General features: G+C 42.6%; 1 protein-coding gene across 1 annotated transcript in view; it reads left to right on the top strand.

Annotated features, from left to right (window-relative positions):
- Window positions 1-26,724, top strand: part of KALRN (kalirin RhoGEF kinase) — a 498,966-nt gene that overhangs the window by 435,001 nt on the left and 37,241 nt on the right. Inside the window, exons 37-49 of the mRNA XM_027885121.1 lie at window positions 4,140-4,423; window positions 5,218-5,322; window positions 8,628-8,723; window positions 10,347-10,477; window positions 14,091-14,157; window positions 15,322-15,425; window positions 17,864-17,933; window positions 18,524-18,610; window positions 19,394-19,486; window positions 20,589-20,639; window positions 20,974-21,051; window positions 21,926-22,111; window positions 25,438-25,609. Coding sequence (XP_027740922.1) covers window positions 4,140-4,423; window positions 5,218-5,322; window positions 8,628-8,723; window positions 10,347-10,477; window positions 14,091-14,157; window positions 15,322-15,425; window positions 17,864-17,933; window positions 18,524-18,610; window positions 19,394-19,486; window positions 20,589-20,639; window positions 20,974-21,051; window positions 21,926-22,111; window positions 25,438-25,609 — 1,524 coding nt within the window. The remainder of the gene's footprint in view (window positions 1-4,139; window positions 4,424-5,217; window positions 5,323-8,627; window positions 8,724-10,346; window positions 10,478-14,090; window positions 14,158-15,321; window positions 15,426-17,863; window positions 17,934-18,523; window positions 18,611-19,393; window positions 19,487-20,588; window positions 20,640-20,973; window positions 21,052-21,925; window positions 22,112-25,437; window positions 25,610-26,724) is intronic.

Genomic DNA, 26,724 nt, shown 5'->3' with positions numbered 1-26,724 from the left:
GAATGTTAAAGCTCTTTGGTCTGGCTGAGTATGTGTCACAGTCCTCTTGCCAGAAGTTTCTTGGAGGTTTGCTTAAGAGTGTTTTGGAAACCATCATTTCTTCTGTCTGAATGAATGGTTTGGCCAGGAAATCAATCTAGCCACATGAGTCTGCTGACCTCCCTACACCCATTTTGCTTCACCAAATACCTTTTTTTAGAAATGTGTGTCCTGGAACACTGGTGGGAGGACAACTGCTCATGGCAGACCCGCTGCAGTGTGAGGACAGCCACTGCTTCGCTGGTCCTTGTGGGCAGTAGCAGCTGCCTGAATTGTCACGCGATGAGCTGCTGCATCTTTTCCAAAAGCTCTCTGGCTTTTCTTAAGCAAGCTATGTTTCCAAACAGCTCTACTAATGCAGTTTGCAAAGCACAGTGCTTTGCAAGAAGAGCGCGGTCCTCCTCTCTTCCGCTCGATCCACCTGGTGTCTGGATCTCAGGCCAGTATCCAGTGTCATGATTGATGTGTTTGTAGCTGTATGTGCTGCAGAAGCAGCGGAGCTCACACAAGCTCAGCTTAGGAGGTTGTCTAAAAGGCCTTTCCTGGCAGATTTTTTTGTGTTTCATCTTTCTGTCTCTTATTTCATGAGCTCTGCTCTTCCTGGTGCTCCAGTCCTGCCTCTGCAACCATGTCGATCTGACCTGCTTTATGTGCAGAGAAAATCATTCTCAACAGGGCTGGCAAAACAGCAAATGTGGCTTGCTCACAAATGTGTCCAAATTTGCAGTTCCTTTAAAAAAGAAAAGGAAAAAAGGTTATGAATATTGTGTGTGGACTCTCGGTGTGGCTTTTTCATAGTGCGTGTGTGGTGGTAGCAGTAACTGGAATGATGAGATTGGGAATACTTTGTACCTGTGTAGGGTGCTGGGTAGAGAAAAGTCACCCCACCTCAAAGGGCTCTAATGGTGGCTGGGGAGCAGGGAGATTCATACCAGTCCTTCTCTCCCACCTCCCTGCCTGTCCTTCTACCCCAGGGAGCCTACATTACCATGGAAAGGGAAGATAAGGCCGTGTTTCCAGTCTTGGGCTGCATGGGCCAACTAAAGCCTGGGCTCTGTCCCAAATGCCTGACAGTGCTCAACCTTGGCAGTTCAGCAGACAAGGAGAAAGAAGGGGACTTTTTATCTGCCAGGGCTGCACACAGCATGGCACGACCGACCAACGTTTAGTAACCCCTTGGTAAACAGCCTTTTTCATCACCAAAGGCATGACCTTGAGCAGGACAAATCCAGAGCCTTGTTCAAGTGGGATTATTGCACGGTGTAACACGCCTCCCTCTGGAAACCTGTGGGTTGGCTTTCACCATGGCTGGTGGCTCTTGGGGGCTGATGTTTGGACTGCAGAGTTTTCCTGGCTCTGCATTTTACTTTGGATGAAATTCTCGCAAGCAGGGAGAGTGAGATGTGGGCCAGCTCGGGACTGGGGCTGTTTCTGCCCACCTGCTGCCTTCCTGGGAATGATAGGGGACAACCGACTGTTATTTCCCTGGGCTGGCTGGGCAGAGTGCCGTGGCAGGAGAGGTGCTGTGTGTCTGTCCGTGCCCTGGCTGTGGGTGTGCTGCCTGGGGAAAGGAGAGGGAGGCAGCAAGGCTGGGGCTGGGCTCTGCTCCTAAAACCGGGGCTGTTCTATGGTGAAAGGGGAGGTCCCTGCCTCTTCCATCATGGACCTCAGGGTTCCTTTATCTGGATGTGCCTTGAGCCTGCTGGGCTGACGTAGGATCACGTGTCTCAGTAATAAAACCTTGGGGTGGATGGGGTTGTCCCAGGCTCCATTAACCTCCTGTCAACTCCCATTACCAAAAGTTAAATTGGCAAAGTGCTGTCAACTGCAGGTAGGGGTTTGGACTGTGTTACTTACAAGCTGTCGTAAAAACCTCTCTGTACATTAATCAACTGAGATATGATGAGATCAGCTTGTCCAGTTCTCCTCAACCTCCCACCGAGCCCAGTCCCCAGCAAAGGCAGTGAGTCTGTGATATGGCTTCTTGCTCCAAATCATCCCCGGGAGTGGCAACCTCACAGAGTGATCACTTCCAGCATTTCTCCTTCTGTGACTGCAGCCCAGATCTCTTTGTACCAGTAGTGGCCAAAGTTAATCCTCCTGCAGCAGCAGTGGTAGCATGGGCACCTGAGGGCACTCCTCTTGGCAAAGCCCCTTGGCAAGGAGCCCTCAAGCTTCCCCCACTGCCTGCGGGGCTTTCAGTGCTGCCAGGGGGGCGAGGGCACTTGGAAAGTCAAAATCACCATCGTGAAACCCTGAATTTTGCTGATGCAAGGTGCACTGATAAACTGGCCGAGCATCCGAGCATCACGTGGAGCCTGGGAGGGGGAACTATCCAAAGCCTATTGAGTGGAAGATAAGCTGGCCCCTGATAAACATTATCTTGCACTAGTTGATTTAACGCCACTTCGTGTACATGAAATAACATCAACAGGAGCTGGCTAAACCCGGGCCTTTCTGAGATAAGCCTGCTACTTTGCCCCTACAGAGGAATGTCAGTAAGTCACCTGGGATCCGTCCTCTTCCCAGCCTCTCTCTCGCTTACTCCTCCAGTCATCAAAAAACAGATGATTTGGATTTTCTTCCTGTCTGGGAAATGAACTTTGACTTTCTCTAGCTTGTTAAAATTATTCCTGTATGTTCTAAAAATCTTAACTCTTGACCTCAGGTATGTAATAAATTATTGGTTCGACTTCTGACTGAGGCTGTGTATGGTTATAAAATTTTCTGACTCCCACAGTCTGCGTTATACAAGCTGGCAGACAAGGCAGGCTGCAGTCTCTGCTCTGTGCACGGCCAGCTGGGAGCAGCAGCTCTGCTCAGAGCGGGTACAAGTTCTACGTGCTGGTAGCAGGAAATGGCTTCTAAAACAACACAGGTAATGATTCTCTGGGAGAGTAGCTCTCCCTCAGTGTTTGTACAACCCAGCATCTCTCATGATATTTAATGCTGATCTGAGAATATCTCTGTGCACCAGGCTATATTCATGTGTTGTAACTTAGGTTTTTGGTGTCTGCTGGGGCAGATAAAATATTCAGAGATAACAATCTAAAAATGTTTAATACGATCAGCTGACTGCTTTCTGATGTACAACCTGACTTGTATTTTACAGGCATGTGACAATGTCTGAATTTTGTAAAAAAAACCCCTTAATTTTAAACTGTGTGGGATTAAACATCACAGTCCCTGATTGCTCTTGGGGAGGGAGTTGCCTTGCCATGGTTTCAAAAAGTTGAAAACAGGGCACTTGTTCCTAAAGGGCAATTGAGAAATCTTTGAGCAACTTGTTTGTTTTGGTTTTAAAGCCTTACTGACATTGGCACATCTCTGGTCTGTTGCATTTAGGGGGAGTAAGGGAGGTTGCACCCATTTCTAAGGTGCTAGTCTGAACATGTGTATTGATGACTGCAGTTGAAAGCAGTTCAGCAGAATTTCCTGCTAATTGAACTATTTGTTAATTTAAGCCTGTTCTATCTCTTTATTGAGATTTTCCTTTGATTTGAATAGTATGTCATCTTTTGTAATTGTTCATTCCAGTTTTTTAGTTCTAGGGAATGTGTGAATTCTTCTGACAGGGTGCTTTCAGGGGCAAAGGAGGTAATTTTAAGGTGCTTCAAAAGTTAGTAAGTAGTCTAACTAACAGTCAAGGAATTGGGGTCTGAAAACAGCTGAGAAACAATTATGGAATCGGAACCTTACAATGTGTTGGTGGTTGTCAGGTCGTGTAGCAATCTGCTTTTTGTGCTTATTTTATTCCTGGCAATTCACAATGAAATGGTGGGAAGAAGCTGAGAAATTCAGCACTTAGCACAGAAGTCGGGCTTTCATAAAAAACTGGATAACTTTGCTGTCCGAGATCTTTCATAAGGACAGATAGTGTGGTAGGAAATGAGAGAAGTGTGTAAGACTGTGGGAAACGCCCGTCACAGGGCATATTCCACTCTCTGGTGTGCAATAAAGTTTACACAATGTCCATAGGTCACAAAGCCTTTCATTGAGGCAGCCTGTATTTTCATGCTTAGCGCTGCCCAGCACTTGACGTGCACCAGGGAGTAGAGGAGGTGCTGGTATGAGCTCTCACCTGCATCGCTTTCTTCCAGACGCATATTCAGTCTCTGTCAATGACAACGGGGGCAAGTCTGATTCAGTGGCCAACTTACAACCTCAGCCATCCCTCAACTCCATCCAGAGCTCTCCTGGCCCGAAGCGCTCGACCAACACCCTGAAGAAATGGTTGACTAGTCCTGTGCGGCGGCTGAACAGCGGGAAGACCGAGAGCAACATCAAGAAACAAAAGAAGGTGCGAGATGGCCGGAAGAGCTTTGACCTTGGCTCACCAAAGACTGGAGATGAAACCACTCCTCAAGGAGACAGCGCAGATGAGGTGTGTGTTGGTGTTTGTTGCGGGGAAGACCATGTCTCCAGCAGCCTCTTCTGGGGTGTGTGAGTCATGCCTGAGTAAACGCAGTTCCCTCAGGGTCTGGAGGCAACAGCGAATCGTATGTAAAACTGCATTGTTTAAAGCTGTGTTGCAAACAGCTTTGTCATTCAAAAAGCAATGGAATATATAGGGAACAGCATTTCAGAGTATGAAAATATTATTGTCCTTTGACTAGATTTTTAAATAGCCTATTAGAAAGCTGCCAAAGATAAAAGTGACGTTTTTCTTGAGCAGCAGAGATTCGTATCAGCTTTATCCTACCATACCAGTACAATTCCTTATTGAAAGAAAATACTCAGTCATGTTTTTGTTAAATCTGCTATGATGTTGTACCTGCAGTTTTTCTGCAGGAATGTTCTTCAGCAGAATGGTGCTTTCCTGATAAAGTGAATGAGGAATTAAAAGCCAAAAGTGCAAAAGGTACTAACTGAACACAAGTAGAGGAACGCATTTTAAAATTGTACATTGAACAGTTCTTATTTGAATGAAAAACATTCTATTGTATCAGCACACAGCTGTAACTGCCTTAGCTGCTTGGCTGACCTATAAACTGTATTTCTGTAAGCCTTAGAATTCACCAGGATTAACCAGCAAAACCTTAAGTCTTTATTGCTTCTCTCCCATTACCTGCAATTCTCTCCATCCAAAGCAATATTGAGCCTGGTGGTAGGACTTAGATATCTAAAAAGATACAAGAAACCCATCCCTGCTTCTAATTATATCTAACTTTTCTTCAGAAGAGCAAGAAGGGTTGGGGAGAAGATGAACCGGATGAAGAGTCTCACACACCTCTTCCTCCTCCTATGAAGATTTTTGACAATGATCCAACCCAAGATGAAATGGTAAGGCCTCCCCTACTATGTAATTTTTCTGTTTAAGTGCATTTCTTGCATAGCTATATCACAGTGGTTTCATAGTGGTCTTCTAGTATCCAGAACTAGCCTAGACTTGTGGTTATAAAAGACTCCTTCAAGCAAATCATAATCTAATACCTTTTTCCAACGGGATTTACAAATAGCACTGGATAAGCAATTTAGTCCTGTCATCCCATTCCATGGCAGGTCGATTGTGCACCTGTGCTGTGTGTGGTCAGAAACTCCATTCAGGCTAATAATGCTGGTGGTGGTAGTTCTCTGATGTTAGGTGGAGTCTCTTGAGCATTGTCAGAATTTGCCATGGTAGGTGGCACAGTGGCTTGCAAAGCCCTTCAGTTGGTCTCGGGGTGAGAATCTGTGAATGTGGCTGTCACAGTGGTTTGCATTGACAGTCAGTGCAGGTCCTGTCTGCTCGTGTCTCCCCCACCCTTTCCTGGTGCTGTCGTTCTCCCTTGCAGAAAACTATCCTCCTGTTTAGCAGTTTCCTGCTTTCCTGCTGACATCTGTTTTTAGCACTGCCACTTCTGTATCACTATCCTCTGATTGTAATTGCTGCAGGCAAAGAAGCAAGGATAGGGGAGATTAATAAGTTGTCAGACAAAAAGCAACCCAGAACGTTCTTGGGGAAGGTTCAGGCAGGAGTTTGGAAATACAGAGAGAGAAGGATGTAAATATTTTTGGGACTCAAGGAGCAGAGTGATGGAGTAAAGGATTTGGGGCCTTTCTGCTAATCTATCAGGAAATATTATGACATTGTGGTGGCAGCAAGACCAGAAGGAAGCAGCTGGAGTTGTGGACTCTTGCCCTTTGAGTGCTGTGTGTGCTGCTGGCTGTCTGGAGAGGGGCAGAGGTGAAAGGTCAGCGAAGCAGAGCTGTGGTGGATCCATGCCCAGCACAATAGCTTGTTCCCCATGGAGTTAAGCTAAATGTTTGGGGGCTAGCTTGCTTTTTGTTTTGGAGCGGGGGGTGTTTTATTTTGTGGGGTTTTTTTTAAAGACAAACAAAACTGATTTAGGTCAGGTCACTGTTTTTGGTGTCCAACATGCCATATGACTTCAGTATTTCTTAAACACATTTCTGATAGTGTAAATGTTGTGGAACTAAACTGTTTTCTGCTTCAACTAAAAACTAAAGCTCACAAACCTGGGTCCTGAATTCCCTGGCACAGGACACTGTGTTGGCAATGTTCGAGCCATGCTGGAGCTGAAAGCTCTCTAATGGTGTTAATTTGAGCACAACTTCTTGCTCATGTGCTGCCTCTGTGCTTACAGGCACAGGCTTAGGATGGACCAGCAGCAGCAGCAGCATGGGACAGTAGCTGTGGTAGGGGGGAGATGTCTGCATAGCGTGGGAGGTGACACTTTTCCCTGAGCCCATCTGCAAGGCAGCAGTAATCGTTCGTCACTGCCCCTGGAGGCTCTTAAAAAGACAAGTTGCAAGATCTCTTCATATCAGAAATTCATAATTTGCTCCCTGGGAAGTAGAAATATTGTATTTTGATGTGCCCCACACAAACTGTACTCTTTTCCCAGAACTTTTATTTAACCCTGAAAACCTTGTCATCAGTGAATGTTTTCTTGTTCCCTTCAAAATCCTGCAGTTATTTACTTTTCAAAAATATTGAGCAATTTCAGGTAAAATAAACGAGAGCAACAGCTTTTTAGTGCCTCCAAAAATTGGACTCCTCCTGCTAGGGTGGTTATGGTTGCCAGTTATTGTCAGTGTATTTGTCCAGTATCTCTTCAAAGCCCTTGTTTTCAGTCTTTTTTTTTTCCTAGACACATCTGTCTGCATTGCAGGTGAAACAGGCTGTCTGAGCTTTCACATTTGTATGAGAGTCCTGCATTACCAGCCTAATTCCTCAATTACCAGCCTGATTACCTGTAGTTTTTGTTGTTGTTGAAATTAGAACTGCTGATTACATGTATTATTTGTGAAAAACAAGACGATGACTGGCAGGCAGTTCATGTTCCTGCTCTATCACAAGGCTTCTGGTTAGGATTATAATCTCCTTTGCCTTCTTTTTCTTCTCCTGAGGCTGTGTCAATCAACAGGAGCAACCTTCCCAAAGGGCTGTGGAAAGAGGTGGCCAGCTGCCTAATTCCTGCCATCACATTTCCACGTCTCATTCCCCAGCACTGTTTAATCTCAGATGCGTGTTTGTTGACACCCGCATAGTGACTTCACTGGAGTAGCTGCTCTTCAGAAGACTTTTATTGAGTATCTGAGAGATGAATAAACTTTTTAATGCAAAATTTATAAAATTTAGCCACGCTTTAGTCTGTGTCAGCCTGCTGAAAGCAGGTTATAAAAGGGCTTATAGTTTTAGTCGTAGCTTGCATTGCCTTCAGAAAAAATGTACATACAGGTGAGCTAATAAATCCCAATTCCCATAGCTATCAAATGGGTTTGGATGTTCAAAGTGAGGTTTCCCAGGACAAAGATCTAGAGGTGATATGCCCTTATACAACAAAAACCTTAAACTAAAACTGAGTATTTCACACAGAGCCGTAGGGGTGCTTGGGAGAACATTTAAGAGGTCTTGGTGTTTCTGGAGATGTGTAAATGGAGACATCTAAAGACATGACATGATGTCAGGCACCTAAAAATCGAATACCTGTGACCAGCCCACAGGCATAGAGAGACAAGACTGTGCCTGGTACTCAGGATAGATGAGACATGTAGGGATGTTTCCTCTCCACTGGTTGCAGAGAGCAGAGAGAAGAGTTACATGTTTTAGGTGACTGAAGTTGCATGAAGGGGAGGTGTCATCCAAGTTGATTTGGAGTTGCAATTGATCTGTATGGAAGGGAGATGGAATTATTTGTTCCTCCCTCCCCTACTGCCTGTAATGCTATGTGCCTTGTGCTTAACTGCACTTATTAAATATGTATGTATGAGGGAGGGGGTAATTTCTTACATCTGCAGTAATATGATCAATTTTCTGGAGTCTGTAAGACCGTAGATGTCCTTTGAAGGAGGAGCCAGCAGACTTTAGGAGTATTGTAACCTGTTTGTAAATGAACTTCAGTTCTTTCACGCTGTTCCCTGGTTCCCAGTCTTGGAAATGTGCAGCCAGAAGCGGATGGCAATTCCATGCTTGTCTGATACGGCGACACTCGCTCACCTGTCCGTGCATGTGGCCCTCTTACCCTCCAGCTCCCTTCCGTGTTCGTTCTCCTGCCTCAGAAGCTTCTTCGCTGACCGCTTGGTTTCCTACTCCCTTCTCATCCTTTTAACTTGCTTTTCCTTTGCAACCTGGTGTCTTGCAGTCCTCTTCTTTGCTAGCTGCTCGACAGAGCTCCTCAGATGTCCCAACTGCTGCGGATCTTGTCAGTGCAATAGAAAAGTTGGTCAAAACTAAGCTGGTAAGTTTAGTGTTGTGAAAACTGTGTACACAACAGGCCTGATGTGACTCTAGGGAAGTGCTTTAAAGGCCACCTCTTATTTCTGGTTTCCTTGCTTTCTACCTTTCATCTGCTATGCTTTTATTAACCCCGTGTGCTCTGCTTCTTAGTAGTGTCCTAATATTTTTGCTCCCCATATGAAATGAAGCCCACATCTCACGTAGGCTCTGTGCTGCACAGTCAAAAGTCACTTCTGGAGTGGACTTTGCAGAGCATGAGCTATTGTACTGTTCTCTTTCTGGGGTCTTGTCGGTATTCAAATATTTTCCACAGTGGGATGTTTTGTTTGTTTTGTTTTAAAGCTTGTTCTGAGGCACGGGAGTTTTACTGTGTGAAATGGTTTGGTATTACGGTTTCTCTTTTAAAAAGACACTCTAAAGAGTAAAACTGCTTGAAGTAACACAGCTGTGCTTTAATTTTACAAAGATTCACGTGGCACTTTTAATCTGCCTTGTCAACTCTTTCTTACAGGGAGTGGAATAAGCAATAAAAATGCTTTGGGATTAATTTGTTCAAAAATTTCAGTGTCGTACATTCTCCCTGTCTGATCCCATGTCTGTTGGACAAGGAGTGAATCCTGTTTCATATCCTGGCTTCTCTTAAGTTTTCCCTAAGCAGTTCAAAATCTTAAAATCAAAGCTAAACCTTTTTCTACAAATTCCAGGGCCTCTAAAATTAGCTAAATGCATTCTCTGAACAACTTTAAAGCGGGATTATGATGGGCCAACAAAGGTTCATTTTCTTACATATACTGGAACTGTGAAGAGAGAAGAAAAAAAAACAAAACCAAAAACCCCACAGTGATCATTAAGTTACTTCAGCTCTGTGCAAGCAGTTTTATCTAGTGAGTAATTTCATATGGTTTATGGTATTTTCTCAGTTTGACATATTGGTACATGGAAAGACTCAGCGTTTGTAGACTGCTTGATAAGGAGTGATGAGTGAAGGAGTTCTTTATGGGAAACCAAGAAGGATATTCCCAGAAAATTTACTCAAAATAATTTTATTCCATCGAGGGACTAACAAATTGAAAAGTATTTCATTAATCCAGTTAGACATATATTTGGATGTTATTTTATTTTCTCTCCCCCACATACAGTCTGTTAGACAATTACAGTTACTTTCCAGGGATTTGGGGGAAGCTTTAATTATTATGGAATGTTACTGTGTCCATCTTTCTGTTTCTTTTTGTGTTTTATTTTACTACAAGAATCCCCATTCAGCTTTTGGCAGAGAATCTTTGACCACATGTAGCCTAACAATGGTCCTGATTGAGACATTAAGATATTTCCAGGTTGTTTTTAAATAATTTGTAAGAGTTTTCTCAGAGCTACAGGAACATCTTTTTCCAAGTTCTAACAGAAGGACATTTTCTCTGTTCTAATGCTTTTTTTGGGGGGGTGGGGAGGGGGGGTCCTACATGAACCTAAAATTAGTTTGGTTGTGTTTCACTAAGTCCTGCAGGAAAGTGTTGCTGAATACTCTGCTTGGGTTTAACTGTAGTGTTGATTGCAGAACTGACTTGAATACTTATACTGGAGTTCAAGGACAATGCTTATTCTGTTTTCTTTGGTTTTTTTTTAGACCCTTGAAGGAGGATCTTACCGAGGAAGCTTAAAAGATGCCACTGGCTGCTTAAATGAAGGAATGACACCTTCAACGCCCCCACGGAACCTTGAAGAGGAACAAAAAGCCAAAGCAATGAGAGGCAGAATGTAAGTTGTTTTGCTGGTTCTTCTTTCCAAAATACGCATCCAAGGAGGACACAAACCACCACTGAAAGAGTGAATGAACATGGAATGGGAGTAAAACTGTGTTACACTTAAAAACACTTCATAAAAGCAGTTCCACTCAGGAAGTTCATCATCACTCTAAAATGAACAGCTTTTACCCCAGATAGCAAATATCTAGTGCTGTAAAAGCCTCTGAACAGCTCGACAAGTATTACTGAGATGTTTGCATTGGTAATTACTTCATTGCCAGCAGTGAAACCAACTCTCAGAGGGGTAATATGTGGTTGACCTTGCTAGCTACCTTCAAGGAACAGAATAGAGAATCCTACTAGGATTTTTTGAATGAGATAGTAATTTTTTTGCCTTAGTTATTAGCAAAGGAAGGGACAGGATTCAGCTGCATTTGTGGTGCACCACTGAAGAGAAAGCTTCATTTGGGAAACCCCCATGTTCATGGTAATGGGAGAAAAAAGAAATGGTGACGGCTCATGAAAGTTGTTTTTGTTAAATTATCTGTACACTCCCTTAAAGGTAAAAAAAAGAAATAACGCTTGTCCCTTCAAAGCCAGTAATGATTAAAGCATTTCTTAAATGCATAGTTCAGCTGAAGAACACAGAGAATTGGAGAAACAGAATCAAGAATTATATGAAAAAGAGCTGAGGTAGCTGTTTTCTTTGTATCACCTCTTGTGCTAACAATGGTAACTGCAGCGATCTAATCAAATGGAAGATTGAGGGGGAAAGTAACATTCCATACAGCTCTCACTGGAGTGTGGAAAGGTGAGAGGTGGAAGATGAGCAGCTCTTTTGGGAAAGATGCCAAGCAGGAAGGAAACCAAGCTGGGGAAAACAAGGAGTTAAGAGTAGAAAAGGAAGTAGGAGCCAAGTGTCACAAGTCTGTGAAAGCCATCGTTTGCTCCTGCAGTTTGTTGTAGGAAGCCAGAGAAGTGATACAGTGAAGAACTGGAGCAGCTCCCAGCAGCAGACAGGGACATGACACTCCTGGATGTGTTTCTGAATGGGAGAAGTTTCCTACTAGGCAGCTGTCAGCCTTCCTGCAAGGAACATCTCTGCCTATGAATGCCTCCTAAAAGCTCCTCAATATCGCAAGTTCTGGACATTCTCTAGTAGCAATTCATTAATTAGGTACCTGACAGGAAACTGCAGGTTGCAGTTTTAGTGCAGAGACCTCTGGCACTGTAAGCAAAGTTACAGGAACACAGGAACACTCTCTAGCGTGTGAAGCTTCTGGCAGAGGAACTGGTAGCGTGTTACGTGTAATTATTAGTAGCTGCCAGAATTCTAAACACCAGGATGTTTAGGAGCACCTGCTAGTGGCTTTCAGCACAAGACATCTGTCTCTCCTCCAGCTCCTTTGTGTCTGTGTTCTGTATCTCTGCAGCTTCCTGGGCTTAATTCCACAGTCATGTGAGGCAGCTGAGCTCCCAGCTCGAGCTGTCATCCGCCATTCCCCCACAAAACAGCAGCTGAACCCTTACACAGGCACGGGCAGTAATGTCCTGTGTCCCTGGCAGCACACATGTGCCAGCAGCTGGCCCTGGTTTTAGGAAAATCCTATTCCATCAGGCTTGATTGCTGCATTTCTACAAGCAGGAAGACCATAGTCTTATTGAGTGTCACTGTTCAGTATGGATTGAATACAGAGTTACTAAAATATCCAGATACTCAGATTTAATCAGAAGTGAGGAGGCTCTACCCTTGTGTCAGTCTGTGCTGGTTTAAATACAGTTGTGTAGTCAGCACTGCTGGTGACCAGGGCACTTTGCAAGCCCTTGCTCCATGTTATTAGAGGAGAAGATGAGTGAACTTGAATTTTTGGCTGCATACATCCTAGAAACCTTAAATTTGGGAGCACCTCTAAGATACTGTGTCAGGTAGGCTTCATAGAATGAATAGAGATGGTCAAGGTTGATTTTTCTGCTTGCTAGGAAGAGGGGAACTGAGGGAATGCTGGTGCAGAGTTTAAGGCAAGCAGTGGAGGTGTACACCCTGGATCCTAATAGAGACGGAAATGTGCAAGTTTCATCTGTTGACCAGAAACCTGCTCGCTGCAATGATTTTTAATAGACACCCACCTGCATGACCTGCAACATTATGTACTACAAGCACCCTCTGCTTCATTTTTAGAGCAGAATTTGGCCAGATGATAACCTTGTAGGAGGGAAAGGTTCTCTGCATCCCCTCAGCAGCTGTCTGTGCTTGTGGGTAGCAACGCAAAGGGAGGAGGGTGCAAGCTGACAAGTCCCTCCCAGCACCTGTCCCTGGGCAGAGTGTATGTGGTGAGCCTTTCACAAGGGCACGGTGGGTCAGCCAGCGAGAGGGGGCTGTACAGCACACGCCTGCTCAGGCCACATGGTGCTGGGCTGAAAGAGCAGCCTGTTGCCTTTCGCCCTGCACGTGTTTGCCGCCCAGGCACACAACTTGGCAGGGCACTTCGGAGAGCACAGACATCTGGTGTGGCCGCTGCCAGCCCTGCCTTCTGCCAAGGGGGATGGATTTCGCTCTCAAGCGAACAAGAAGCTGTTTGACCTTCTCCTGACACGTGTCCTAAGAATCGCCTCTGCTTTGTCTGAGCAAGAGACATGTTGGGAGCACAGCAGGAGCAGGATTTGTTTTCTCAGTAACTTCTCCTAACTAAGTCTCTCCTTGCAATGCTATCCTCTTTTCTTTCCCCTCTAGGTATTTTGAACCAGCCTTTTATCTTAGCACTGTTTGCCCTCAGCCCTATCACTTCAAGTGGGTCAGTCTGCTGATTGATGTGGACATGAAAGCACTCCTCTATCTAGTTAGCCTTGTTACTGCTGCAGCAAACTTGAGCACAGATGGAGTTTATTTGTCACTGTGCCAAATCTATGTATTGGCGTAATTGAGAGACAAACTGTCTGCAGCAAGCTGTAACTTTTTGAAACTGTCCTCGAAAGAACATGATGTGATTAGTCGGTTTGACTTACATAGGAGGGGCTTTTTTTAGCTTGCTGTTGTTTGCATGCATCAAGCCTTCATTAGGTGACTCTCCTACATATTAGCTTTGAAATCAGTGTTAAAATATTCAACACCCACACATAGATTACCTAGTCTGAAAGATTAAGCTCTTAGTTATGACGGGAGAGGGGATTTGTTTTCCAAGTGTTTGAAACTTCCAAATTAAAACTTAATGGATGACTCTTGGGCAAAGCCAGAGAGACTGGGGCAAGAAATCCTCTCCTGCTTGCTGGAAAATGGGTCAGAACATGTCTCCATTGTTCTCAGGGGAAACTGTGTAGGGGATGGAGGAGAGGAGGTCGGGGAGGGGTAGCTCAAAGTACAGGCAGCTGTTTGTGCTGCTGCTCTTGCATCATCCTGGGCTGTGGGGGCAAAGAGGGATAGGAAGAAAGAGTGGCTAAGAAAATTGAGACTACCCTGACCTGAAATGTGACTTTTTTGTTTTTTACATTCCACTGAGCTCTGAGTGACAAGTGACACATGTTATGTGATCTGAGTGACAGTGGGGGTTTATGGTGAGGTCATATGTGATAAGAGGAGCAAGCATCAAGGAATGCGGTCAAATATGTGTGTGTGTTCTGTTTTAATATAGGTTTGTCTTAAATGAGCTGGTACAGACTGAAAAAGACTACGTCAAAGACTTGGGAACTGTTGTGGAGGTGAGCTGAAGCAAACCCTGCTATGCAAAATGTTTTCCCACTAAAAAGCACCATGCTGACAAGTGACAACAACAAAAAATACAGCATGAGAAACAAACTGCTTTATTTTGCACACTGCTTCCATGGTCCCCTTCTCATGTTGACAGAAACAAGAAGAAATGCCTTTGGAAACTATTTTTGTTTCCATCTAACAAATGTTGTATTTTAGGTTCAACTCCAGTGTGCAAAGGTTTTTCTTGGCTACCCTGCTTGTGACAAACTCCTTCTGCTGTAATGCAGCCTTGGGGGCAGTGGTGGGGAATTATGCTCCTACCACTTATTTAATGCTTTTCTTCCTGTCAGATTGAGTAATGGTAACAGATACTTAAACTTGAGTTTGCACCTGGGCTAATGTTCAGTGTCTGAGTACATTTCTAGAAGGTGGGCTTGGATCTATGTTGAGGTGCATGTGTGGCCCATGGATTATTGTTTGGAACAAAAAAAGAAAGCCTGGGAGAAACTAGAGTTTGGGGGTTTATTTCTGTTAAAAAAAAGTCTTTTTTTTAAACTTCGACTTGTTAAGTTCCCTAGGCATCACCTGTCAGATCCAACTCACTTGCAGGCTCCAGTTTTTCTCTCAGCAAAGACTCAGATCTGGAGGCATGTGATTCACTGGTGGCATTCACTAGTCCAAGGAGAATTATCAGCCTATCTGATTTTCAACAGCTTCCAAACTTGAAGACCTTTGTGTTATGTTCTGTTTATATCATGCACCACTGACAAACCTAACAGGGCTGCAGTGCTCCAAAGGCTTACAAATAAACTCTCAGGAGGTGTGAGAAATCCTGTTCATGTGACTCTTTAAACTTACTGCTTGGCTTTGTGCTCTCACAAAATACTCGTGGTGATGAATGGATGAACTCTGTACAAAGTTCTTTTTCCTCTTACTAGAGAAGCCAGGCTTGATAAACTACTTTGTTTAACTTTTATCTTACATTTGCACTTGTCACTTCAATTACATCTGATAGTGGTTTGTGTAACTATTGTAGATATTCTAAACAAATCCTTTAAAGTTTTCTTTTAAGCAAACTGTGTAATTTAAAGTATCTAGTAGGGTTTCTGGTTTTAAATTGTACAAAAGATATTTTAAGCATGCTGACCACTGATCCTTAATCAATCCTAAAGGGCTTCATGAGGAGGATGGAAGAAAAAGGTGTTTCTGAAGATATGAAAGGGAAAGACAAGATCGTATTTGGCAATATTCACCAGATCTATGACTGGCACAAAGAGTAAGTTTTTGGTTTAGTTCCTTTTTAAGCACCTTTCTAACCCCTGTCCATAAAGGATTGGGCTATATAGTGTCTTTATGTCTAAGCTGCTTTTGATGGAACATCAGCAGGCCATTCAGGGCTGAACTTCCACAGGATGTTGCCTCTCTTTGAATGGTCTCTGTTGGTTTGTAAGTGCTGCTTAATAACTTCACAAATCATGGCCACCTTGAATCCTGAGAACGTGGTCTCATTCATGTGCTTTTAGCCACAGTTTCACTATACACTAAGTCCTGATATAGGGATTTGTCTACCCAGCCAAAACCGACACAACTGCATGATGCAAAGCATCAGTCTTACATGAAATCATTTTTCCCATTGAAAAAAACTCAATTTTGCTGGGCTATAGCTTTGCACTGCCTGGCTTCTTGGGAGGGTGTTTGTCATACTGTTTCTGATCGCAGATACAGCTTTTATGTTGGTTCAAACACTGTGCCAGGAGTGCTGGTCAGTGTGCCAGAAATGCTGCACACAGGAGTCTGCTCTGTCAGGGCTGTGCTGCCAATGGCTCTGCCACTCCTTGCTGGGGAGCCACAACAACAAGAGGCTTCGCTGGGAGATACCACTGTGGTCCATCCACAGCTCTGGACCTGTGGCTCATAAGCATTCCCAACATGGCTCTCGGAGAGTTGCTGCTTATGGGGTATTTGCTAGATCCTTAGCAAAGCTATTGAGGCTGCCATAATTATGTTTCATGGGTCACAGCTGTAGGCTTAGTTCATCCTACTGATGTGCCGTAGCAGTGCTGGAAAGTCATGGTTTCTTTCTTGGATTGCGTGGTTCTCAGCAACATGAACATCTTCACATGCAGCTGATTGGATCGTGAAGGCTGACCATACCAGTGGTGTTTGGCTAGAAGGGCGATAAAATGCAAATTCCTTCAAGATCCTTCTCTCATGAAAGCCCTGACGTGCTTTGGCCTAGTTGATGCTTTTGGCTCTGAGTTAGGAACTCCATTCACTGAAAATCTTACTCATACAAGTAGATTTTGAAAAGCTGCTGAACACACAAACCCTGGGCCATTTCTCCTGTAACTTTATGAACAACAATCTCTTGCTTATGGACAATATGATCCATCATTTCAACTCTGCCACTCAGAAATACTCTTCAGCTCCAGCTAACTAGAATTTGAGTATGCATGTACAGATTTGAACAATGGACACTGGGCTGGATCTTCCTTCAACTCTGGACATTTCCCTCACCCATGAAGCACAGTACCCTTCCCATCTTGTGTCCCATAGGTGCTTATCTCATAGCCTGGGCCTGCCTGTATATTCTGACAAATGACTCAGTGAGCACAAACTAAGAAATGTCAGGAAAAGCTTCACCATATATTAAGTTGATGCCCGCAATGGAGTGTTTTTACCAGAGCCATTCCCTGTTTAAGTGTGATGGTAGGAGTTTTCTGTAACACAAAGGAAAGGATTCCTTATTTTTAGTTCTGCATATTTGGGGCAAGAAGTCTATTTAAATGCAGATGAATGTAACATTTACAGAGGACTGAGTTATGGGAGCAGCTGTATCTAATGGTAGCAATGGGGATTTTTAGTTGAGACAGCTGTCCAAGTTGCATCCTTTTTTTGTGGTTCTGGGATTTCTTGGGACCAGACCATTGCAGACATGTCCTCTCCCCAAATCTGGCTACTGTAGTAAATCCAGAGAGGCATTTGAGACAGAAATCCTGAAGTGAAAAAGAGTAAGTTCATGGATAGGGAGATTGTCAGAATTTGCCAGCCAGATAGAAAAATCTAGCAGTATTTCTGAAGTTTACTTCAGCTGATTTTACCTCACTTTTAGGCATCCCAGTATATTCTTGATAAGGGCGTTTGAGCTGGAATGAATGACCTCTCCAAAGCTGCAGGCCAAGATAGAGATGGTGTTTATGAATTGCATATTATGATTTATTATGAAATTAAAAACAGTGACAAATGGAACATATCGTAACTCCACCAGCAAAACATGTTGACTTGTTTATTCAAGTGGAAACTGCTGCATCTCTTTCACATTGACCAGTACTCCAAATCTGCTCATGCCACTGAGAACTTCTGGTTAAGCTTCAGTTGAGTTTTCACAAGTATTTTGGTACATGGAAAAGTTTTACTTTGGGAGTTCTCAGTGAAGGAAAGCAACTCTTGCAATTAATAATCGGCACTTTCTGAAAATTGAAACCACTGTAAGAGTAAAGAAGAGCAGACAGTTTGCAAGAAAAGACCTCCACATTTCACAGCTCTCATCTAATGCTTTAGAAATCCCACCATTAAGGGCTGAAGACAAGCTTACCTTTTCATTTATTATTGAATACTGTAGCTAAAATTGTACTGACATATCTGAAGGATGACTGGTTTGCTGCTGGGATGACCTAAAGAAGTATTCTGAAATGTTGATGTCCTTTCTTTCAGCTTTTTCCTGGTTGAACTGGAAAAATGTCTTCAAGAACCTGACCGTTTAGCACAGCTTTTTATTAAGCATGTAAGTTTTTTTTTGTTACCTATATTATACCTTATACCTATATGTACAGTTGTCATTTAGGGTGTGATGACTCCTTTCCGGAAACATCTGTTTGTTTACTTTCACATGCCTAAACCTAACTTAAACCTTAAGTATCCTTTTAGTTATGCATTTCCAAGTGTGCAGCTGAATTGCACTAAGGCATTAATTAATTGCTTTCTTGCAGACAACTTATTTGGGGGGCAAAATTGATATGGCCAAGGACATCTGCCAAAATATAATTACGGCAGGTATTTGCCAACTGCTACAATTTACGTGTTCATGTAATATTAGCCAGAGCACAGCTCTGCAGCAAATTTCAGACCTGCCACTGTGGGTATGACATCTCTCACTAGCTACCCCCATGGAACCTTCCCCTTGCCTGAGGTGCATGCAGAAGTCTAGAACAGAGCCAGCTACCAATTTTCTTTCTTACTTCAGCAAACTAAATCTTTGATTAAACCAAAAATTAAGGAAGACCAAGCAGAACATCATAGCAGTTCTCTGCCACCCTTCAGTAGCAGAACAGTAGCCAGTATCTCACCAGGCTGCTGTGCCTCTTGCCTTCACAGGAGCGGCGATTGCACATGTATGTGGTATATTGCCAAAACAAGCCACGATCTGAATACATAGTAGCCGAGTATGAAACATACTTTGAGGTAAGCAGGGCACATTGCACATTACTACTGCTTGCAGCTGGGAGTCCTGCTCAAGGAGACTACTCTGTAACCCGTGGGGTTTGTCTAAAACAAACTCTAGAAGATTTTAGTACTGCTCATGCTGCTGAAGTCTCTGCTGTGGGGAGAAAATGTTATTATTTAATTGACTTCAAATTCTCATATTGTTAATATCTGTTAAATATTTAATGCAGTGCTGACTGTGTGTGGCCCTTATAGTGGCCCTGCACTAATTTCTGTCCCAAAGAAAATGTGACTTTTTAATCAGTAGTCTACAAACAGGGGAGGAGGTAAAAGCTGTTGGAGCTGGGTGGTGCCTCTCGTAGATTCCCCATAACTTTGTCTGTTTCATAAAGTCTTTGGGACTAGACACATTTAGATAGTACTGTGAAAGAAGCTTGTTTAACAAGGGAAGATGTTTCCTTTTACCCCTGGACGTAAAGCATGCTTTGCAGGACTGATTTGTGAGCTAATCCTGCTGCAGTGGAAAGAGTGATCTTTCAGACTTTCAGTACTGCTCGGTCAGCTCGGGGAGGGGAGGGATCCTATGCTTTCCAATGCCTTCCAGCTCAGTCATGACTTTTACCCAGTCCTTGCCTAAGTAGGATATGCCAGATTTTTAAATCCTCAGAAATTCCCCCTTGTAAACAAAAGATTAAGAACAGACCAACTTTCTGTGGAAATAAGCCTCTGCTGAGACATTTTATCGTGGTCTCTGTCTTACTCTGTGATTGTTTGCAATTGTTTTTAATCCTCAATTTTTAGGAGGTTCAACAGGAAATAAGCCAACGGCTAACCATCAGTGACTTTCTGATCAAACCCATTCAAAGAATAACTAAATATCAGCTTCTTCTCAAGGTGAGTGGAAAGATCTAGTTTGGACTAAACTATAGTCTGCATGTTGCATTAGGTGGTGTTACTTTAAATCAGCCTTAGACTTAACTGAGGAATAAATTCATCACAGTAAGAGGAAAGAGGAGTCTGTTCTCTGGGCATACAATGACAGAGGCCCATGGAAAATGTCCAGAGGGCATGAGGGCCACATCTGTACAAGCTGTTTGTAATTTAGGATTTAGGATAGTAAACAGATTTTATTTGTAAAAAATTTTCTTTGGGGATTTTTTTATAGAAGAGTAAACTTCAGATAGGAATTTTCTTCCTCTGAGGTTTAAGAGCAAACTTTCAATTTTTGTTTAAATTGAAACAAAGATACACAAATGTGTTAATAAAGTCTGTCTTTGGTGCTGAACGGTGTGCTTTAAGTAAATGCTATAGCCTCCCTTTCTGAATAGCTAATTTCAAATTACCCTAAGAAAGTTATTTCCAGAATATTCTGACATCTTAAAATTTGGGGAGCTCCACACAATTTTTTTCCCAAGGAGCTTGCCCACTGTGGGTTATGCTGACTTATCCACGATGCCAGTTACTCAGCATTTCTGAAAATTCATCCTGAGGGGTCTCAAACTAATATCTAAAATCAGGCATGTCTGAACCCTACCCTATAATCTCCAGCAGCACCGGAGCTTGGAGCTGGCTTCTGCTCTCTCTTGAACTAGCCTCAAGCAGACTGCCATCAGCCCACAGTTTGGTAATTGCGCACTAGCAAAGAGACAGCAGCGTGTTCCCCAAAATGCCAAAAGGAAAAGAAAAACCTTTGTGTGTGTGTGTGTGTGTGTGTGTGTGGTCTTGTGGCTTAAGACAGGGACCAAGTAAGCATTTCTAAGGGCTAATCCCAGCTTTGTCTTTTTTTATGTGATGTTTTCAACAATCATCCGCACCCCTTTTCAGTATCTTTAAAGTGGTTGTGGCATTCAGCAATCTCTGCAGATGATTTTATTAATATTAGCAAATTTCTTCTCAGAAAAAGACACGTTGAATATGCCTTTTTCCTTTCCAAACTGGTGCCTTTTGTTTTCTCTTTCTGAAGTGCCTTTAATGCAAACCTTTCTGCTTTCTCCAGGACTTCCTGAGGTACAGTGAAAAAGCTGGTCTGGAGTGCTCAGATATAGAGGTACGTTTTCATGTCTTGGACAATAGTGCTAATGGCACTTTGTATGGAAGATTGAAAACCCCAGTATTCCCTTGACAATAGTTGAAGATCCTGCTGGTATTCTAAATGTGGTTTTTCTTTTGGCTTAAATCAGAATTAAAAGATGATGGCATGGTCCTACGTTTTAGGTGCCCCATCCTCTTTTTAGACATTAGCACACATCTTCAGTGCAGGAGGGCCTCATCACGAATAACTGACGGCAGCAATTGTGCTATTGAACTTCATTGTTTGACACTAGGCTTTTAGGAACCCTCTGATTCTCTTGTAATAATCCAACATCCTTTTTCCTGAACAGAAAGCAGTTGAATTAATGTGCCTTGTACCAAAACGTTGCAACGATATGATGAACCTGGGTCGCCTCCAAGGCTTTGAGGTATGTATTAGCATTCTGTTTATAATAATAACTAGGAGAATTATTTTATCTTTCTACAATTGTCTCTACTCCAAGCTGTTCATTTAGTGCTTTTTCTTCTCCAGCGCTGAGCTGCATGTTTTGGTGAGGTTTCAGAGGTGAGGGTGTAATATACCTTTCACTTTAGACTTGTGATAATTTATCTATTGTTTCTTCAAAATGGGAGGTCTGTGAAAGCTTCTGCAAGCTTTAATGAGACTTCTTGTAGATATAACCAGAGCAAAATAAGTGATGAACCAGCCTGCCCTGCCTGTTTGCAAGGTCACCTGGCATTAACACGTTAACAGCTCTGACCGAGTTTGGCATCATCCAGGAGGGGACTTGGAAGTTACAACCCCACAGGTTACAGCTTGTGGTTTGCAGCTAAGCCAGTGTAGGCTTTGGTGAGATGTCTTATCTCCAAAATGAAGTAACATTTGTCTTACTGTCTTATGCACAGGTAGGTCCTGGTTTTTTGCACCTTCAGAGGTGCTGTGTCATTGACTGCTGGCTTAGGGGGTGATGGAGAGCTCATGACTAGAGAGAACAAGGCACTACAGTAACCAATAGTGGGAACAGTGTTTGAAATGAAGCATACAAAACAGTCTGCGTTGAGACCTCTTGCTTTTGGTTTTATATGCACAATCAGTGGCAATGAGAGCAAAGAAAACCTATGTTATTTTTCTTAAACTGTGGTCACAATTTACTAGAGTGCTGCTTTGATAGCCTGGAGGGGATATGTCTCACACAAATATGGTGCTGCCTGGAAAACTTGGGCTGCATGAAATATAGCAGATCATCTTGCGGGACCACGATGGTCAGGGTTTGTAATGGTGGTGCCTTGTCTGCTTCTCAGGGCAAACTGACAGCTCAAGGCAAGCTGCTGCAGCAGGACACCTTCTACGTGACAGAGCAGGATTCCGGAGTTCAGTCTCGGCCCAAGGAGCGTAGGGTGTTTCTCTTTGAGCAAATAGTTATCTTCAGTGAACTCCTCAGAAAAGGATCTCTAACACCAGGCTACATGTTCAAGAAAAGCATAAAGGTAAGAAACGGAGAGAGAGAGGCATATTCTGTTTGATAGTCCTGTAAGAAAATGCTTCCAGTTTTCTATGCTGTGAGACTGGTTCATCCTGTCATATGTGGACAGCAATGTGCAGGAAACATTTGCATCCTTTCAGTGGATCAGGAGCCATTTAAGACTGTCTCTAAATAAACCACTGGGTATCTAAATTTACTGGGTAATTTTTACAGGGAACACAACCAGGGCAGGTCCTGTGTCATTCATAGCTCTGAGTTAGCAAATAGCCTGCAGTAGTCAAAGGAAGTATGCAATAATCACTTTTAAGTGTGATAATAAACGGTAGGGGAACGTGGAGTATCAAAAAGAGTCATCTTAGGTCAAACTGTAAGTCAATACTAAACCTTTATGTGACATTACTGGAAATACTCTTCCTTAATTCAGGGGAGGGCTGTTAGTTCAAATGTGAATGTTGCAAGAACATTTCAAACAAAACCACACATAGTTCTGAAAATGCAGCTATGAGGAATGAAAAAACCAGCTAACCCTAAAGAAAGCTGTAAGAAATTGATTTTGGTTTTAAATAATCTGTTCAGATTATGGGGCTGGGAGTAAAAGTAAAAACTGAAAGTGACCAGAAAAAATACTTCTTTGTTTCTTTGTTTGTTTAAGAGGTTTTATGTTTGTTTAATAAATGCAAAGTTAACGTCTGAAATGGTAAGTGAAGATGAATGAATGCACATCTCCTGGTAGAACAGCCGTTGCTGTGCCTGCAGAAAGAACAAAATCACTGGTTCATTTGAATTTTTTGATCATTCAAAGCTGAGAAACCAGTCTGGAATTGATTTCCTTTTCAAAGATACAGGTTAAAAGAGATGTGAGAGAATGCTCCCACACAATCCCAGATTGTGTTTGCTCTAAATTTTAAATGGTACATTAATATGAAATAGAAAAGAACAATATCAAGTGAAATAATGCATATTAACAATGTATAGCTAAACAAATCTATGATAAACAGCATATTTACTGAAATGAGGGCATCTTCTTGCCTGACAGAAACTGCAGCATTTACTGAAAAGCCTGCACCCATTTGCAAGTCAGTGTATTTTACAGTTTTCAACCAAATAACAGGCTATAAAGAAAAAACCTAAAGCTTACAAATAAACAATCATCTTGATTTAGATGATCAGCTTTGATTTTATCTTTTTGCTGATTTAAATCATTATTAAAGTTGGAGATGGAAATAGCGTGAATCATTTTTACTTCAGTTTATTGTATGTATAACAATGAGGCTTTTATCTGCAGGAAACAATTCCTGAATTGTATATTGTAGATAAAGAGAGAAAAATAAATCTCTCCTAATGTCAATAAAATTAGCTTGCCTCAAGGGTATGAGTTGCTTTTCTAGTTAAACAGCCTACGAAAGGAACGCTGTTCCCACTGCCTGAGTTTAAAATTTTTTGTGTGATAATTTTCCAGTTCCTTTTCTTCCATTTGGCAAAACAGCTCATTCTCCTGTTGAGTGCCTACAGCAAGTGTGGGATCCCCAGTGGCTCCAGGTGCATCTCCCCCAGCACAGGGGAGTCTGTGGAGTGTGCAGTCTGTGTGCTGGCAGCTCTCACACCTCTCACACTCTACCAATCCCTACTTCAGCTTCACGCTGCTTTTGCATTTCTCTTGTTCTTTCCCACAGAGATGAGCTGTGGCTGACAGTGCAGCAGGACCATTCCCTATAGCAGGATCATTCCCTGCCTCTCTGGGCTGTGGGCATCCTCACCTCACAGTGGAGCCTCCACTTGAGACAGCACCACAGATATCCCATTTCGTTACTCTGTGTCACAGCCACCACTGAGCACTGAGGCCTCTCTGTTAGAGTAAAAAGTACATATGACTTCAAATGCAGCTGTTCTGGTCTGTCAGGGACATGAGGCTCCCAACTATTGTTCTCCAAGATCTGTCACGCTCAAACTGTGACAGAAGCTTCAGGATGATATCCTACATTAGCTAAGAACCCTTTTTTATGCAGTGAGGTAGTTAGTGTTGAGAAATGGCACATTCCTTCTGGGATAGTTCTCAGTTGAGTACCTTTCAAACTCTGAAAATACCTAAGCAGGAGCTTTGGCAAATGCATCTCCCTGAGACACAAATAGGAGATTTGAGACTTTGACCTTCACGTCTTTTTCCTGGAGTCTTAACAGGATTGACTTGCTTGGTTTGGCTGTCAATCGGAGGAGAAAGAGCTCAGACAAAAGGAATACCACTGCCCAGGCTCACTGTCTGTCCCTTTTTGTGTCCCCATGTCCGGGGAGTTCCTGCATGTCTCTCTAACTTCACAGGGACCAAAGGAAGTGGCTAATTACATCTTGCAGTTTGAATGCTAGACAGGATTCCAGTGTGGAGTGGATCTCTCTATACCTTGACAGATAGTTAGAGAAGCTGGAGACAGACTTCTTCTAGAGGCATGTTACTGCCTTCATCTTCAGAGCTGTCTGCTTTTGACATGAAGACTCTCCCTCTCTCTCTCTCTTTTTTTTTTTTTTTTTTTTTTTTTTTTTTTTTTTTTTTTTTTTTTTTTTTTTTTTTTTTTTTTTTTTTTTTTTTTTTTTTTTTTTTTTTTTTTTTTTTTTTTTTTTTTTTTTTTTTTTTTTTTTTTTTTTTTTTTTTTTTTGAGAGGCTATGCCAACCTATTCTTGTTTCCTGTCTGAAGTATCTCAGGATAGCTAAAGTTACAAGTCCTCAAAACAGAAACCTCACAAGGGCAGAACAGCAGCCAAAATTACCATCCATGTGATTTCCAGAAAGAGCATCTGTGACTACAGTCAAGTGAAGTGATTGCACACAGGTGACTCTAATCTGCAAGAAATAAGATCTGTTGGAGCATCAGGGGAAAATTTATCTTTTTTTTTTTGTATATCTCTGTGCACAGTCCATTCCATTTTTAAAATACTCTAATGACTGAGATTTTCTTAACAGAGGATAAGAAATGTAAACATTTATTTAAATTGGAGGAATGATAGACTTTATTACCATATTAATAGGAACATTTTTGCTCTATTTATGTGTTACAGTAAACTTTTAGCACATCAGTCAGATCTATGTTACCTTAAAATAGAAGTTGTAATTCAAGACAAGGCAGGTGGGTGTTTGGTACATCTGTCAGAGCTTTATTAAGCATCATATTTAAGATTTAGATTTATCTGGGTAAATCTATATCAGGCAAATTCTAGTGATTATGATCTGGCAGTTTGTCATTTGACTCAATTATTTTCAGGAACATTTCAAAACAATTTTGATTCTTGGGTAATGTTAACTCATGCTCCATGTAATGTGCTTACCTTGGCTTGTTTCAGATGAATTACCTTATCATTGAAGAAAATGTGGACAATGATCCCTGCAAGTTTGCTCTAATGAGCCGGGAAACATCGGAGAGAGTAATTTTACAGGCAGCTAATCCAGAAATTCAACAAGCTTGGGTACAGGACATCAACCAGGTTTTGGACACACAAAGAGATTTCCTAAATGGTATGTACATGGTCTTTTCTCTGTTTCCCAAACCATGACACTACATGGGATTTAGAATCTTTATGTCTTTGTTTCCCCTATGAGAAGAACATTCATCGACTTCTTTCCATAACAAAAATTCCCAAGGAGAAAACTCCAGCCCAGCCTGCCTGTCATTAAACACTGTGTCAAGTGGTATCCACAGAGTAATGGGAAAGACTCATAAATTACTGCTGGTCTTTGAAAAGAGGCCACCTCAGTGCCACTGTACAGAGGTCTCTGTCCTGTATGCCAGGACTGCCTGGTGGGAAGATGGGAATGGGAGAAGGGACAGGCAAGCCTGATCTGAACTGCTATGTGGCCCTGGAGCCTGCCCTGAGAAGCTGCTGGAGCCCCATTACAGACCCCAGGTCATTCTGGCCTGGCTTTATTAGCAGCATCTCATGGTCTGGTTTTGGCAGCCAAGTGGCTCCCTCCTTAAATAGGGGCAGGGTCCCTTTGCAGTTGCCCTGAATGTATCAATCAGGATCATGTTCAGGTCTCAGGTCCCTCTGCGGGTGATACTTTTGTGCAAGATCCTTTAAAAATGCTGGGGTTTGCAGGTCTGTGTCCCCTGGTGCTTTCCATCCTACAGGGAGATTTTAAATCTGATCCCAACCCAAGACCTTGTTGAAGCCAGGTTGCGATTTTATCTACACAGAATCTCCCGCTTACTCAGAGCAAGGCTTATCCCCAAAAACCTTCTACTAAACATCACCATGTGCTACAAGCTGAGGATGTGAAGGGGGATGAAGGCTGCCTCACCACCCATCCCCTTACAGCTCCCACCTCTGCAGGGGAGCAGCTGCTTTTAATTTAAAAAAACAAAACAAAACAAAAACAAAAACAAACAAAAAACAAACAAACAAAAAACAAACAAACAAACAAAAAACAAAAACAAACCCACAACCAAAAGAGAGGGCAAAGAAACAAGGGCAAGGGCTTGTTTCTCCTAGAAACGATGGGAGCTGTGCATGAACAGGGGTCTTTCTGAAGTGTCAGCTTTGCTTTAGGATTAGATTTGGGGTGGTTTGAAATAATAGTTCAAATTCAAGCTGTGCTCCCAAGAAAAACCCCACAAAAACCAGACAAGCACA

This window comes from Empidonax traillii, unplaced genomic scaffold (assembly GCF_003031625.1).
Source record: "Empidonax traillii isolate 1590-97213 ecotype Southwest subspecies unplaced genomic scaffold, ASM303162v1 scaffold161:size1573837, whole genome shotgun sequence".
NCBI classification, from domain to species: domain Eukaryota; kingdom Metazoa; phylum Chordata; class Aves; order Passeriformes; family Tyrannidae; genus Empidonax; species Empidonax traillii.
Note: the sequence above shows the minus strand (reverse complement) of the source record. Positions and strands in the feature narration are given on the sequence as shown.